This window comes from Tasmannia lanceolata, unplaced genomic scaffold (genome assembly GCF_043159265.1).
Source record: "Tasmannia lanceolata isolate RefF3 unplaced genomic scaffold, GAP_Taslan_0.1 ptg000024l, whole genome shotgun sequence".
NCBI classification, from domain to species: Eukaryota; Viridiplantae; Streptophyta; class Magnoliopsida; order Canellales; family Winteraceae; genus Tasmannia; species Tasmannia lanceolata.
This window is the reverse complement of record NW_027518701.1, coordinates 8,010,805-8,026,372: the sequence shown is the minus strand read 5'-3', so window position 1 is coordinate 8,026,372 and position 15,568 is coordinate 8,010,805. Positions and strand designations below refer to the sequence as shown.

Sequence of the window (15,568 nt, the reverse complement as noted above, 5' to 3'; positions counted from 1 at the left end):
CTAGGGTTTCTTCTAGAGAAAAAGATATGGGTTAATACTAGTTAATCCTAATTCCAGCTACACCCATGAGGGTTAGCTGGGCAAAAACACCCCAAGGTTTATGGCGTTTCAACTTTGTTTTAGATGAAGGGCTGGTAACACATTGTATTAGTATAGCTCGATAATGTGATTGAATTATTTGGCTAATGAAAGAGAGGTCCATGCCATATTCTCTTCCAAGTTGAGTATTTCTAAGTGTTTATTATTGAGAACTTTTAGAGCTGCTCATCTGGAATAGTTTTTTTTTTCATAAGAATCTAAACTCAAAACTCTATGCATAACAGAATTTAAGAAAGTCAAGATGATGAGCCACTTGCTACTCTTTTACACACATATTAACAAAATTCAGACACACTCATTGACTTTGCTCACATAAACAGCCATAAACACCTCTCTCTCTCTCTCTCTCTCTCTCTCTCTCTCTCTCTCTCTCTCTCTCTCTCTCTCTCTCTCTCTCTCTCAAACACCCACCAACAAACACATCTGGGTTGTTTGTATTAAAAGAAGGAATTTTATAAGGAGAGAAAAGTTTCTTTTGGATCCATGAAAAAGGCATTAAATTCCTCTACCTATGAACTCTCTATAAATCACCCACAAAGCTAAACGAACTGTCCCATTTCCTTCCTCATTTTCTAACCAATAATGCCTGAATCCCAACCATCTTTGCAGTTACCAACCTTAGACCTCTCCCAACCCTTAGACCAGTCTTCTCTCTCCTCCCTCTCTCAGGCATGCCAAAAATGGGGTTTCTTCCACATCACTAATCATGGCATCTCAAAAGACCTCTACAACAAACTACATTCCCTCTCCAACCACCTCTTCGGACGCCCTCCTGATACCAAATTCAAACTTGGACCCTCATCACTTCTCAAAACCTACACTCCCCATTTCATAGCCTCTCCTTTCTTTGAAAGCCTCCGAGTCTCCGGCCCGGACTTCTTTGCCTCTGCTAAGAGCTCATCCGACGTCCTCTTCGACACACCTAATTCGGAATTTTGGTAAGAACATGAACTCCTCAGACTCCCAATACACTCTATTTTACTGTTATTTATTTGGTTTTGTTGAAGTGTAAATGATTAAATAACACCATCTCCAACAGATTAAGCTTTTAGAATAATTGTTTGTTTCACATGGTATCAGAGCTATTGTCTCAAGGCAGGTCTTGGGCTCAAATCCCAACAACTCCTTGATATTGAAAATCCACGTGTACGGCCAACCCAAAAGAGGGACCACACGTGAGGGGGTGTGTTGAAGTATAAATGGTTAAATAACACCATCCCTAACAGCTTAATATTTTTGGAATAATTGGTTGTTTCACAGTTTTTCCTTACATTCTGTTTCTTGTTTTGTAGTGACATATTGCAAGAATATGGAGGCAAGATGACAGAGTTATCAAAGAGCATAGTCACTATTCTCTTAATGAGTATGATTGATGGTTTTGAAAAGAAGTACTTTGAATCCGAATTTAGTAACTGTCATGGGTATTTGAGGATAATCAACTACACTCCCCCAAGTAGTGTTGAAGATGGAGACGTCGAAGGGCTTGGAATGCATACCGACATGAGTTGTATCACGATCGTCAATCAAGATCATATTGGTGGGCTTCAAGTAAAATCCAAGGAGGGTAATTGGATGGATATAAATCCACTAGAAGGGACTTTGGTTGTGAACATTGGAGATTTACTGCAGGCTTGGAGCAATGGGAGATTAAGGTCATCTGAACATCGGGTTGTTTTGAAACGACCATTGAACCGGCTTTCTCTCGCTTTCTTTTGGTGTTTTGAGGATGAGAAAGTAATCTGGGGACCTGAGGAAGTGGTGGGAGAAGGGAAAACAAGGTTCTACAGGCCATTTGTTTGCTTGGATTATATCAAGTTTCGGGAGAATTTTGTGCAAGGGAAGTTTGAGAGAGTTGGATTTACTGTTAATGATTTTGCCGCAGCTGAAACTTCGAATGAACTGCCCCCATGACTGAACTTGAGCAGACTGGATATGGGTTCCTATTCTTTTATTTGTAACATAATATAATGTTTATTTGTTCTTGCTAATGAACTATCTTTCATCGGCTTATAATGTAAGAGTTTTGTTATTCCGAGTGTTTGTGATTGAATAAAGACACAATAGGAATTTGGTGATTGAATTTTATATGAGGAAATTCAGGTTGAATAAAGACGCAAGTTGGGATGGTAAGATGGGGGTTGGGTTTATAATTCCTATTGTGTCTCATGTGTGTGTGTGGGTTGGGTTTATAACCTGTCAAACAATAGATCTTCTAGTCATTTGATCAATGATGCAGACAGTTCTAGTTGTTTTTGATAATTCAATTTTGGCTTCTCTGCATCTTGCAAATTTACTTTCTATTATTGTTTCTGGAATGTTTATACTATGCCCGATCGGGCATGCCCTTGGAAAAGGCACCACCCTTGATGTTTGATCCAACATCAGCCCCCTTTTTCATCTTTTTAAGGGCGGCTGTTGGATCAAATATCAAGGGCGGCCCTTTTTCACAAGGGCATGCCCAATCGGGCACCAAATAATTTCTCTTGTTTCTGGAGTCTGACTTATGTTTGTATACAGAATTCATATGCATGAAGTTCAAATTAAATGCATTAATTAAAGTTAAAGGCAAAGATTAGAACTAGTGACCAACCAATGATCATGCAGTATTGGTGCTTGCTTGACCCTTCCAATCTCGTTATCAGAGAACATGCCCTATCTAAAAGAAGAATGTCTTCAAATTAATTCTAAAATTCAAAAATTTCAACGAGGATCCTTATGAATTGTGGGATCATGATTGAATCTCGTTATAGAGATTGTTCTGTCAAATGGACATATTGTGAGAAATTAACCCTGAGCCATATTTTCTATGAAAAAATTATACTTAATCTCAATATTCTTGGAACCACAATTAATACTATATTCCCTTAAAGGTATTGAGAAATTAACATATTAATTGTCATAATCCTCTCTCTCTCTCTCTCTCTCTCTTCCATGATGAGATGTCATGCTACACTACCAACTGTTGGTGCAACTACATTGTTAATTTTTCGTGGAGGTTTGCAAACCCAGTCATCTTGGAGAACCAACTCATGTGCTGCCTTGACATGATCTTAAATGAATTGAAAGAATTGGCAACTTGCTTCTTTTGGACCAAAGAAAGAAAATAAATTACTGTAAATGGATAACCCACTTGCTTAGTGTGCATTGAATTGAGAAGCTCAAGCTTTGGTCACTTGCATTAATTAACCACTTTCTCAACAAATTCAAAGAAGACATCATAAAATAATGAATAGAATCTCATTCTGAGTGCCTCATGTTTCGTTAATTCCCACTACATATTTAATAATTGTGTAGTATCTTCACTCCAACTCTCATCTTTTTAATTAAGGGATGAATTCAAATAACCATTCTATAAAAGGAGATTTTATATGGTGCCCGAGCGTGAAGTCCAGTGCAGAACTTCACGCCCTTGATATTTGATCTAACAACAGCCCACTTTTTAAGAGGATGCTGTTGGATCAAATATCAATAGCTGTAAATTTGTGGTACCGCCCGCATTAGACTTCACACTCGGGCACCATAGAATTTCTCCTATAAAAGTATTTAAATTTGAGAAATGCTAAACTAAAGGGCGCCCATGCAAAAGACCAGCTACAAGGGCGCCTCCATTGGACCATCTAACTAAGGTCCATTTATTATTCCTTAAATTTATATTTTTCTAGCTGGTTTTTGCAAGGGAGACATTCAGTTTATCCTTTTTATTTTAATTTATCTTGCATTTTATGGTCATTCTGAGGGTTAATAACCACATTTTTGTTGGAATAATAATTCAAAAAAGTGAATTAATTGCAGCTAATGGGCCCCACCCAAGTCATGTTTACTTTTCACGTTGAAGAGTTAGAATAGGATACGTTTTCCGATTCGGTTCTCAGTAGTTATCTAGAGAAAGTTTAATAAATATTTTATTAAGGGTGAGTGTAGTAGTGTGAAGGTAGGATTTTATGAAAAGTAGAAATGTGTGAGTACTCTTTTAACCGTTGTTGGACGTGAGCAACAACTATATATACGTTTTCTCTTGTTATTTATTTTAGAAGAATTAAAAGTTAAAAAAAACAACTGTGAAAGTGTTGTAAAAATTTCTATAGAGATGGGGAGAAATATAGAAGAGAAGAGATTCTTCAAGGCGCGATGTCGCTTTCCTTAAGACAATATTCACCCCCACCAGTCAGTGTGCAAGGGGTACCATGAATATGCCTCACCAATATATCTGTTGACGCTTTGCACCAAGCGAAAACAGACCCAAGAATCACCTTAAGAATGGAACAAGTATTTGAGACTACTAGTTATTGTTTCTGCAGAAAACAGTATACTAGATTTTTGTTACTGTAAGAAAAATGTAAACAGTAACTTTGAAAGCTTTAGAAGAGAGTTTTTTTTTTTTTTTTTTGGGTTTTGAATTTGTCAAAAAAAATTTATAGAGCTACTGGTGTCTTTTCTGTTGAAAACACACCCTTACAGGGCACCTCTTTAGAGCGGGTTTGATTCTGGCCGTTAGATCACGCCCATCCGCGACTCTACGGTCTAAATCAATCCTGGAATGACTATTGAGTTGAGTAAAAACACATTCAACCTTTCAACCCTTAACCGCTAGATTTCTCATCCACGGTGCAGATCGCACCCTTTGGTTCTTGACCGTTGTGTAGAAGGGACACACCCCAACGGTCATTATCCACTAGCCATTGCACTACGATCCGACGGTTCGGATCGCACCCACTCATGCACTATCCGTTGGAGCCTCTAGACCCACTGGGCCAACCGTCGTGCCTGAACTGAGGTCCAACCCGGCCGAACCATTCGGTCCACCCGCTTGAACTATCCAAGACAGACGATCTTGATCCAACGGTCCAGATCAAATCAGGAAAATGAAAGGCTCCAATCGTTACGATGCGAAGTGCAAAGTGTGCCCTATAGCCCATTGCCCACGCCGCGCGCGTGTGTGCGTTGCACCGTCCCGCGGGTCCATTCAATGGCTAAAGCCCATTGAGTATTAAAACAATAGAGAAAAGAGGGAAAAGCTATTTAAGCTCTTCTCCAACTTTTTTCTAATCCGGTGTGGGACTATCTTTCACAAGCACCTTTTTCCCTCTTCTCATTTTTACCAAACAAAAGCACCATGTTTATAAAATACTTTTAAAACACCTTTGCTTTGAAAATTACACTAACAGAAAGAATACATACGTTCATTATTTTTTGCTCTTTTCTTTTTAAGAAAAGCCTCTTTTATCCTCTTTCTTGTTCTTTAATTTTAACAAAGTGGTATCAAACCAGAAGGTCTTGGGATTTTTCAATCAAGTAGAGAGCAGAATGGCCTGGGGCGAATTCAAGAAAACATCGGCAAGGGTTCGGTAAGTTCGCAACATGGCAGGTAATACCAATTCTTCAAATTTTCAGCAAAATGTTCATTTATTTAAAGGTGATAATTTTTATGTCATTTGAATTATCGGAATTGGTAGAGAATGGGTATGACAATTTTGCAGAACAGGAAAGATTGATTGCGGCACAAAAAACGAATTGAAGGAGAGCAAAAAGAAAGATGCAAGGGCTCTTTTCCTCATCCAACAAGCTATGACATCAAAGGAAGCATGGGATTTGCTTCAAGATGAATATCAAAAGGTACTTCGAAGGTAATCTCTGTTAAGTTAAAAACCCTCCGTCGTAATTTTGAGAATTTGATTATGAAAAATAATGAATCTATTCAAGTTTTTTTCTCAAGAGTTAGTTCTATTGTAAATCAAAAAAGAACTTATGGGAAAAATTAGATGATAAAAAAATTGTTGAAAAAGTGTTAAGGAGTCTTCCTCATAAATTTGATCATGTAGTTGCTGCCATAGAAGAGTCTAAGGATTTATCTACATATTCTATGAATGAATTAATGGGTTCTTTGCAAGCACATGGGTAAAATTGAATAGGACTGCAGAAAATCCACTAGAACAAGCGTTTCAATCAAAAATGAATTTGAAGAAAAGATCAGGAAGAGGCCATGAATTAGAGAAAGATGCCAATTCAGTGGTCATCAAAGAATTCAAACTGAAGGTAACCATGAATCTATTTCATTATTTTGTTCTTTTTCCAATAGATCAAACCATGTTGATAAGGATTGTTGGTATAAGGATAGTGGAAATCAAAATAAAAATTTACCACAATGTTTTTATTGCAAAAGATATGGTCATATTGAAAAAAAATTGTTATCAAAAGGCTAAGGAACAAGTGAATTTTCATGAAAAGTGATGAAAAAGAAGATAACTTATCTTAATCATGTCTTACTGCCAATATTGAATTGAATGATGAAATATGGTATTTAGATATTGGTTGTAGTAACCACATGACCGGGAACAAGGATTATTTTCTAGAAATAAATGAAACTGTCAAACCACGAGTAAGGATGAATGATAACAATCATGTTAATACCCATGGAATTGGTCTTATCGTAGTTTCTACAATGTTCCTGGGTTGGCTCAAAATTTGCTAAGTTTGGGCCAATTGATAAAAAATAGGTATCGTGCTATCTTTGATGAAGGAGAATATAAACTTTATGGTAAGAAAAGTATGAAACTAGTGTTGTCTACTAAGATGACAAAAAACAAAATGGTTCCACTTGTGTTTTCAAAACCAGTATTCAATGCTTTTAGTGCATGTGATGATGTCTCTATGTTATGGTATTGAAGATATGGACATTTGAATTTTGGTGGATTGTCTTTAATACATAAATAGGATGGAAAAGTGTTTGAAGATTGTGTTTTGGAAAAATATCACCGTGAGCAATTTCCAAGTGGCCTTATGCAAAACTTTATCCTTGAGCAAAAATAAATATTTCATTCTATTTGTTGATGATTACACAAGAATGACATCTATTTATTTTCTAAAACAAAAAGATGAGGCTTTCTCGATCTTCAAACAATTCAAGGTTCTAGTTGAAAACCAAAGTGGCCATTCTATTGTTACTCTTCATACTAACCGTTGTGGTGAATTTATTTCCAAAGAATTTCAAGATTTCTGAAAAGAAAGTGGAATCGAAAGACAATTGACAGCGAGCTATACCCCATAGCAGAATGGAGTCGCAAAGCGAAAAATAGAACATTTGTTGAGGCAGCAGGAGCATGCTAAAAGATAAGGGGTTACCTAATGATTATTGGGCGGGAGTAGTGGCTACGGCGGTATACCTATACAATTGCGCTCCTACAAAAGCAGTACAAGGAAAAACTCCATATGAGGCTTGGAGTGGAAGAAAACCCAATTTGAGTCATTTTAAAATTTTTGGTTTTATAGCCTACGCTTTTGTTCCATCTGAAAAAAGACAAAAGTTAGATGATAAAAGTAGAAGATGTATTTTGATTGTCTATAGTGTGGAGACAAAAGGGCATTGGCTTTATGGTTGTATTTCCAAAAAAGTTGATCATACGTCGTGATGTTATTTTTAACAAAAAAGATGCTTGGAATTGGAAAAATGTTGTGCAAGCCCCCTGAGATTTGTAACGAAAAATGTTCTAAATGAAAATACATCATGTGAAACACCTTTCCTTGACATTTGTTTACCAAATGCTAATGAGTCACCACCAAGTTCATCTGGTGATTCCACTCCCACGAGAATGCCGATATATATGATTCTTCTAATTTGCTTATTTTGCAATGGAGCCTTCTAGTTTTGTTGATGCAGTGAAAAAGAAAGAATGGCGTGAAGCAATGAAGGAAGAGATTTGATGCAATTACGAAAAATAACACTTGGACATTGGTGGATTTACCTCCAAATAAAGAAGAAATTGGACTTAAGTGGATCTACAAGTCCAAGTTCAATGTCAATTGTTCTCTCCTAAGGCACAAACCTCGATTAGTTGCAAAAGGTTATGCCCAAAAGCCAGGTATTGGTTTTTTTTTAAATATTTGCACCCGTAGCTAAAATGGATACTATTAGAATTATTTTGGCTTTAGCAGCTCAAAAGAATTGGCAATTTTTTCAACTTGATATGAAATCAGCCTTTCTAAATGAAGAACTTGAGGAAGAAGTGTATGTGGATGAACCTCAAGGCTTTAAGATCAAAGGCATGGAGCATAAAGTGTACAAATTAAAGAAGGCACTCTATGGGCTTAAATAAGCGCCAAGAGCATGGTATAGTAAAATTGACATGTATTTTCTTGAAAGCACATTTCAGAAGAGTGCTAGTGAACCAACTCTTTATGTTAAAATTTATGGTGATGATATTCTAGTTGTTTGCTCATATGTGGATGATATGATATACATTGGAGTTCTCTTGATATGATTAAGGAACTTAAATAGAGCATGTTGAAAATTTTTGAAATGTCAGATTTGGGTCTATTACATTATTTCCTTGGAATTGAAGTCATTCAAGGATCTAATGGGATTTTCATATGTCAAAAAAATTGTGCTTTGGATTTATTGAAAAAATTTGGAATGGCAAATTGTGCACCTTCCAAAACACCCATGAATACAAATGAGAAGTTTACTTTGCAAGATGGAGTTGAAAAAGCATATGAGAAGATTTTTAGAAGCATGGTTGGCGGTTTGATTTATTTAACTCATACAATGCCAGATATTATGTTTGCAGTTAGTATTATTTTTAGGTTTATGCACAGTCCAAGCAAGCATCATTTTAGGACAGCAAAGAGAATTATGAGATACATCCAAGGCACAATCAATTTTGGTATTTTGTACTCAAAAGTCACTAATTGTAAATTTATTTGTTTTACAGATAATGATTGGGCAGGTTTCATTGATGATTAGAAAAGCACAACGGGCTATTGTTTTAGCCTTGGATCAGATGCCATAGCATGGGCATCCAAGAAGCAACTTACTACAGTGCTCTCAAGCATGGATGCTGAGTATATTGCTGCCACAACTACAGCTTGTCAAGTAATTTGGCTACGAAGAATTTTGCGTGATTTGAAGGAGGAACAAAGTGGGCCTACGTGGATGTTTTGTTACAACAAATCCACAATTGCCCTGACAAAGAATCCGACTCATCAAGGGAAGATGAAGCAGTTTGAGATTGGTCACCATTTCATTAGAGAAGTCACAGCCAAAGAAGAAGTGGATCTAAAGCATTGTTACACAGAAGATCAAGTGGCGGATATTTTCACAAGAGCTTTGCCAGAAGACAAGTTCAAGAAATTTCGTCAAATGATGGGAGTACAGCCATTCACTTAGTTTGAATAAAGGGAGCGTGTTGGAATAATAATTCGAAAGTGAATTAATTGGCAGCTAGTGGGCCCCTCCAAAGTCATGTTTACTTTTCATGTTGAAGAGTTAGAATGGGATACGTTTTCCTATTCGGTTCTCAGTAGTTATCTAGATTAAGTTTAATAAATATTTTATTAAGGGTGAGCTTTATCTGATGTAGTAGTGTGAAGTTAGGATTTTAAGAAAAGTAGAAACATGTGAGTACTCTTTTTACAGTTGTTGGACGTGAGTAACAACTATATATACGTTCTCTTGTTATCTATTTTAGATGAATTAAAAGTTAAGAAAACGTTGTGAAAGAATTCATACGTTCATTATTCCTTGCTCTTTTCTTTTTAAGAAAAGCCTCTTTTATCCTCTTTCTTGTTCTTTAATTTTAACTACTTTTCCATATCCACTTGTGCTTAATCAATCAGCATGCTTGGGTTACAAGGCTTCATTTTCTTTTGTAAGCAAACCCAAGTTATTTTAAAGGCTCTAAAGAGAAGGTTCTTAAACCATTCTATTGCTTTTTATGCATTTTGAATCCAGCAAACAATGCTTAGTGAGAAAGAAATGAGAGTATGAGAAGAATTCCAAACCATTTCAAATCAAGAACTACTTAGTTAAGGGAAATTATATCCACTCACAGTCTCTATCTTAAAATTCATTGATTGGCTATTGGTACCTTTTAGGCACATAAATGTAATAGCCCACGAGAAAAACGTAAATTAAGAAAGGTTGTGTAATGTTCCTTTTTTAGAAACATTGATCAAGTGTTGTCGACTTGATTAAGGTGTAAGGATTGGGCCATGTGGGGCCCCTTTTTGTGTGTTTGGGCATCATCCATGGGGTCGGATTGTCTGGAGGAGACCCACTTGATTCCCATATCAACAAATACTTGCTCATCCACTCACCCACTGATGGGTGGAAATATCATTCGATCACCCTAGCAAAAATGAGCAAAAGAGAATTGCCTTTCCCATCAATAGACACACAAATACAAAGGGGTGCCTCTATCATTTTAACGCCAAGGTAGAAGCAATACCAAGAGAGTGGTCTTCCCCATTTCATGATCAATTGCATAAACCAAATGGGAGAGGGTGTTTATATCATTTCTGCCTCAAGGTATAGACAAGCACAATAGATGGCCATGTCATGGCCCTTTGGTCCGTTCCCTAAAGAGGGACTCCCACTCCATAGGCCGTGCAAGTTTGTGTCGTCCACACAAAACCCTTCCACTGAAACCAGCTCTCCTCTCAAATTATTCTGGTCTTTGCAGCCACTTCAATGTGAATAAAATTCCATTATTCAACTCAGGAGTGTTAAAATTTAGAATTAATTCCATTGAAAATTGCTCAATGCCAAGCATGGGACATTTTCAATCTTTTCAACTTCTCAACCATCGTGACAACTTGATTCACCATTGCTTTAATTTCGATAGGCCTTGACTATCACCTTTTATAAATTTCTAACCATGAAAGAGTGATTGAAGTATAAATTTATGAATCGAACTTCTTGTACCATTGACTTGGAGCCCACTTTAATCCGTACAAACTCTAATTCGATCTTCAAACCATGTGCTCTTTCCCTTGAACTGCAAATCCTTCTGGTTGTACCAAACATATCTCTCCTTATAAATCCCTATGAAGAAAGGCATTCTTTACAGCTAACCGATCAAGCTCAAGTGGTCTAAGCTAGTTGCCAAATCCAAAACCTCTCATGTGAATGTCATTTTCACAACTGGAGAGAAGATTTCATCAAAACCAATACATTTCTTCCACCCAAAGCCTTTCACCACCAAACGAGCTTTGTAGTTCACTCACTTTTTACTGCCATCCTTTTTCAGCGTGAATCAATATTTGTTTTTAATGGCCCTTTGGCCCTTCAAAATCTCAACTAACCCATACGTATCATTTTTCTACCGAGAATTCATCTCATCCTGCATAGCCTTCATCCAATTGCATTTGTCTTGATGAGATTGTATCTTCTAAAAGCATTCTTGCTCTGTACGAAATCTTTGAATAAGAGGTTCTAATACCTATGGTTGAGGGACTACTCCCCTTACTCATGATGCATCATATCATTGTGACCATCTACTTCTTGTTCATGATCATTATCATCTTCTTCTTGCACTTCTCCCAATATGTAAGATGTTGTGGATAACAAATAGATGAAAGATCAAGAATATCATCAACTGCACGTTTAGATTTTTCAACCCTATCAAAATTTGGAAAAGTTTGGTCTTCATAGAGCACAATTATCATCTTCACTATCTTCTACCTTTCAATACCTCATAGTCTGTAATGGAATTCTTCATTTCCATAGTCCACAAATATGCGTAGTGTAACTTTACCATTGAGCTTTACTCTTCGCTCTTTGGACATATGAGAAAGGGTGTTGCAGCCAAACAACTTAAGATAGTAGATTCTTATCAGAATTATCATGTTTCACCAAGTAACATCATAATTCAGCATCAAAGTCCTTTTTTTAATTAGAATTTACATTCATTCATAGAGATCTACTTGGTTTCCAATCAAACGACTAGAAATCTAATATTTTGATAGGATAACCTATCTAATATAGATCTTCCAGTAATTTGATCAACGATCTAGACCATTCTATTTGTTCTTAATAATTCAATTTTGGCTTGTTTGCATCTTGAATATTTACTTTCTATTTTATTTTATTTTTTGAAAAGTGACTTTTGTATTCATACTATGAAATAATAGGGGACCAGCAGTCCCGCCAGAATTACATAGTATGATGGTTGAGGAGCATACTTCACGACCCAAACAAAAACATAATAAAAAACATAGAAACTGTGTACAAACTTCTTACAACCCTAAATAAAACTCCACCTTCATCTAAATTCCTTCTATAGCAACCCTTCCTTCAATCATTCACTGCACCATCAAAAACCTCCATCCAAAAACGGAAACAACAACTTCATCCGTGAAGAGACCAAGGAGTAATTATGCCTTGAAATACATCAAGGACATAAAGCATTCTTACACCCACCTTGTTTAGAATCATCGCCATGGGTAGAAATGGTTATCCAGGGGAAAGGAAATTAATTCCCCATAGCAGCGAAAGACAAAGTCCCTCAAGGACACTTTGATTAACCTAGTACCCCATCCTTGACTTCTGAATAAAACTTTACACGGGTTTCCAGCCCCTCATAAAAAAACATCCACCCTTGCGGGAACCAGATACACCCATCCGAATATTTACTTTCTATAACAGTTTCTAATGTATGATCTTATATTTCTACATAGAATTCCTGCGTCAAGTTCAAATTAAATAAATTAATTATAATTAAGGCAATGATTAGAAGTAGAGACCTATCAATAATCAAGCAGGATTAGTGTCTGACCCTTCCAAATTTGTAATCAGCTGAGACATACCACAATCTCAAAGAAGTATATATGCCATTTTGTAAAAAGTTAATTTTGGGTCCTAGTCCTTTAACATATTTGGAAAATCAATTCATCAAATGAAGGGATGAATTTCTAATTAACTTGAACTTCAAAAATTTCAATGAGTATCCCTATAAATTATAGAATCATGATTGGATCTGGTTATAGGGATCTATCTTCTGCTATCTTATTCTTTATTACATATATGATCTCCTTTCTCATTCCGCTCTAGTTTAGAAATGAAGGAGCCTGAACACCCAACCTGAATCAAATACCTTGAAAAAAAATCTTGGAAAGAGATTTGGTGAAAATGATACCCAATTGTTTTGTCAACGGATAAAAAATCTTGGAAAGAGGTTTGGTGAAAATGACACCCAATTGTTTTGTCTACGGATCAAGAGGGATTCAAATAAATGAGAGTTCATTACCCCGTTTCTGCTATGAAATTTCAAAGGCCTTTCAAGAATAGACATATTGTGTGAGTAATTAACCTTCAACCCTATTTTCTTTGAAAAAATGATATCTAAATATTCTTTGTACCTTAATTAATACTACATTCCATTAAGTATGAAGAAAGTAACATATTAATTGTCACAATCATCACCATCTCTCTCTCTCTCTCTCTCTCTCTCTCTCTCTCTCTCTCTCTCATTGTGAACTCTCTTACCACATTGTCAACTTTTTTGTTCCTTGAATGTTTGCAAAACCAGTCATCTTGGAGACCCAACTCATGTGCTGCGTGGACATGGACTTAAATGAATTGAAAGTTGGCAACTTGCCTCTTTTGGACCATAGAAATACAATAAGTTACTGCAAATGCATCAACTACTTGCTTAATATGTTTTCAATTGAGAAACTAAGCTTTGGTCACTTGCATTAATTAATCACGTTCTCAACAAATTCAAAGAAGACATCATAAAAGAATGAAAAGATCCTTTAGAATGCCTCATGTTTCATTAATCCCCACTACCAGCTTATAGTTTGGTCTCAACAAACCAATTTGGTTCAGCCTTTATGGCTGACTTATAGTTCGGTTTTAACATGACAGGTTTTTGGTCCAATGGGACCGATTTGTAATTCAGTCTAGTGTGGCCGATTTATATTGAGGCCAATTTTTGGTCTCATGCAATTGATTTCTAATACGACAGAATTTTGGTCTAATATGATCGTTTTTAAGAAGTGCTCAAAGCTATTTGATCTCTGCCAGGATAATATGGGTGTTCGGTTTCTCCAGTATTCTCGCTGTTACATTCCAGCAATTGAATGAATGTGGGGGGTCAATGTATACACCAGTTTTGAAATTCTTCAATGGATGTTTGGCGGCGATTATTTTCTTACATGATGACCTTTTCAAAGGAAAAATTACAAGTAGTTATTTTTCAAAGTGAAAGCTACAAGTGGTGGTAGCGATACAAGCAGTGGTGTGAAGCTTACACGCGGTGGCAGTGTCCTTTGGAAGTTACAAGTAGTGGACAAGTGCTCTTCAAATTTCAAAAGGGAAGTTATTGGTGAGAATAACCGCCACTAGATAATTGTATAAGAAGAGAAGGTCGCATCAAGAGAAAGGATCTTACACAATATCAAAATTGTCTTAATTTACTTTGCTTTCCTGTTTTATTTTAGTTTGCAGTCATGTTAGTTTGTAGCCCTAATTACGCAGTACCGTAATTTGTAATCGTTCTCTGGAAGCACCAGAGTTCTTGTAATCGGTTTTTCGACAGTACCGGAAACTTGTTTCAGTAGTACTGAGACGTTGAAAGGGATCATCTTATAAGGTGAGTTGTTCTTCCATGCAGTAGTGATTATGTTTGGATTTTTCAGTTACTTTTAAGCGCATTTTAATAGTATATCAAAAGAGTCGGTAGAGCCTAAGGAATAAGTGCCGTTCCCCACTTCATCTCAATCGTTTGATAACCGATACCAGGGGACAAAAAGGCTCAATCATCCTCCTTCTGACCAAATTTTGGGGAACATTTTCCCCTGGCATGCCCTTACTGAAGCCCGTTGGTTAGTCCGAGGCCAAACAATAACACACTTTGCATCATCATAAAGACAATTAAGCACCATATATTTTTTTAAAAACTAATATAGGTCATTAATCAGGATTGAAATTAATAATAATCAGTTGGTTACATCGGATGACACTGATCATGAAATCCGATTTGAACTGCAAGATCACAACCAATGAGAACTAAAAGTCAATTGAAATCTATACTGTAGAATCATGACTAGGCATGATCTAACACCCATATAATCGCTTGGATTCAATCTAGGCCGCAGACTCGAAAACAGGCGCGATAGAATCAACTGACAACTCACATTAATCAGGTGCGACAAGTAGTGCCTATCCACTCAAACAATCACCAATTGGTCTATTTAAAGACCAGAAACCCAAAAAATGAGAGGCATTACAAATTACACATGTTTAAAAAGGATTTCTAAACATTTTTATCTGCACTCTAGGTTGTCTCTTCAGCATTCTGTTTTGCAAAAACAAAAACTAGTGTCTTGGCAAACTTGCAAAATTCTAAGGTATTCAAGCCTTTTGATTTGTAGATATAACACCAACAAACAACTAGTGAAATCTGAAGATATTAGAGCCTATTTTCCTTTTTTTTTAAAACCCAGATTAGATGACAGCCCTGGGGTACATATCAGAAAAAAATGTACAAGAGATGGGCGAGGAGCATGTTGAAGTATAAATGATCAAATAACACCAACAACCACAAGGTTCTTCTTTTAGCTCCTTACAGGATCTTTGGTTCCAATACCATATGAAACAACAGGTAATTGGTAGTTTGACAACAGGTAATTGGTAGTTTGACATAGTATATATTAGAGCTGGCACAAACCCAACAACTCCTTGATATTAAAAACC

At 36.4% G+C, this 15,568-nt stretch overlaps 1 protein-coding gene across 1 annotated transcript; it reads left to right on the top strand.

The window, feature by feature from the left end:
* Positions 1-681: 681 nt before the first annotated feature.
* Positions 682-2,029, top strand: LOC143856894 (gibberellin 20-oxidase-like protein). Its single transcript, XM_077367151.1, has 2 exons — positions 682-1,037; positions 1,392-2,029. Exons 1-2 carry the CDS (start codon positions 682-684, stop codon positions 2,008-2,010), a joined length of 975 nt encoding a protein of 324 aa, XP_077223266.1. The 3' UTR covers positions 2,011-2,029.
* Positions 2,030-15,568: the final 13,539 nt, after the last annotated feature.

Excerpts from the sequence above, each read along its gene's own strand:
- LOC143856894 (XM_077367151.1), top strand. The coding sequence starts at position 682 with ATGCCTGAATCCCAACCATCTTTGCAGTTACCAACCTTAGACCTCTCC. Across the intron at positions 1,038-1,391 it reads ACACCTAATTCGGAATTTTG|TGACATATTGCAAGAATATG; the intron begins GTAAGAACATGA and ends CTTGTTTTGTAG.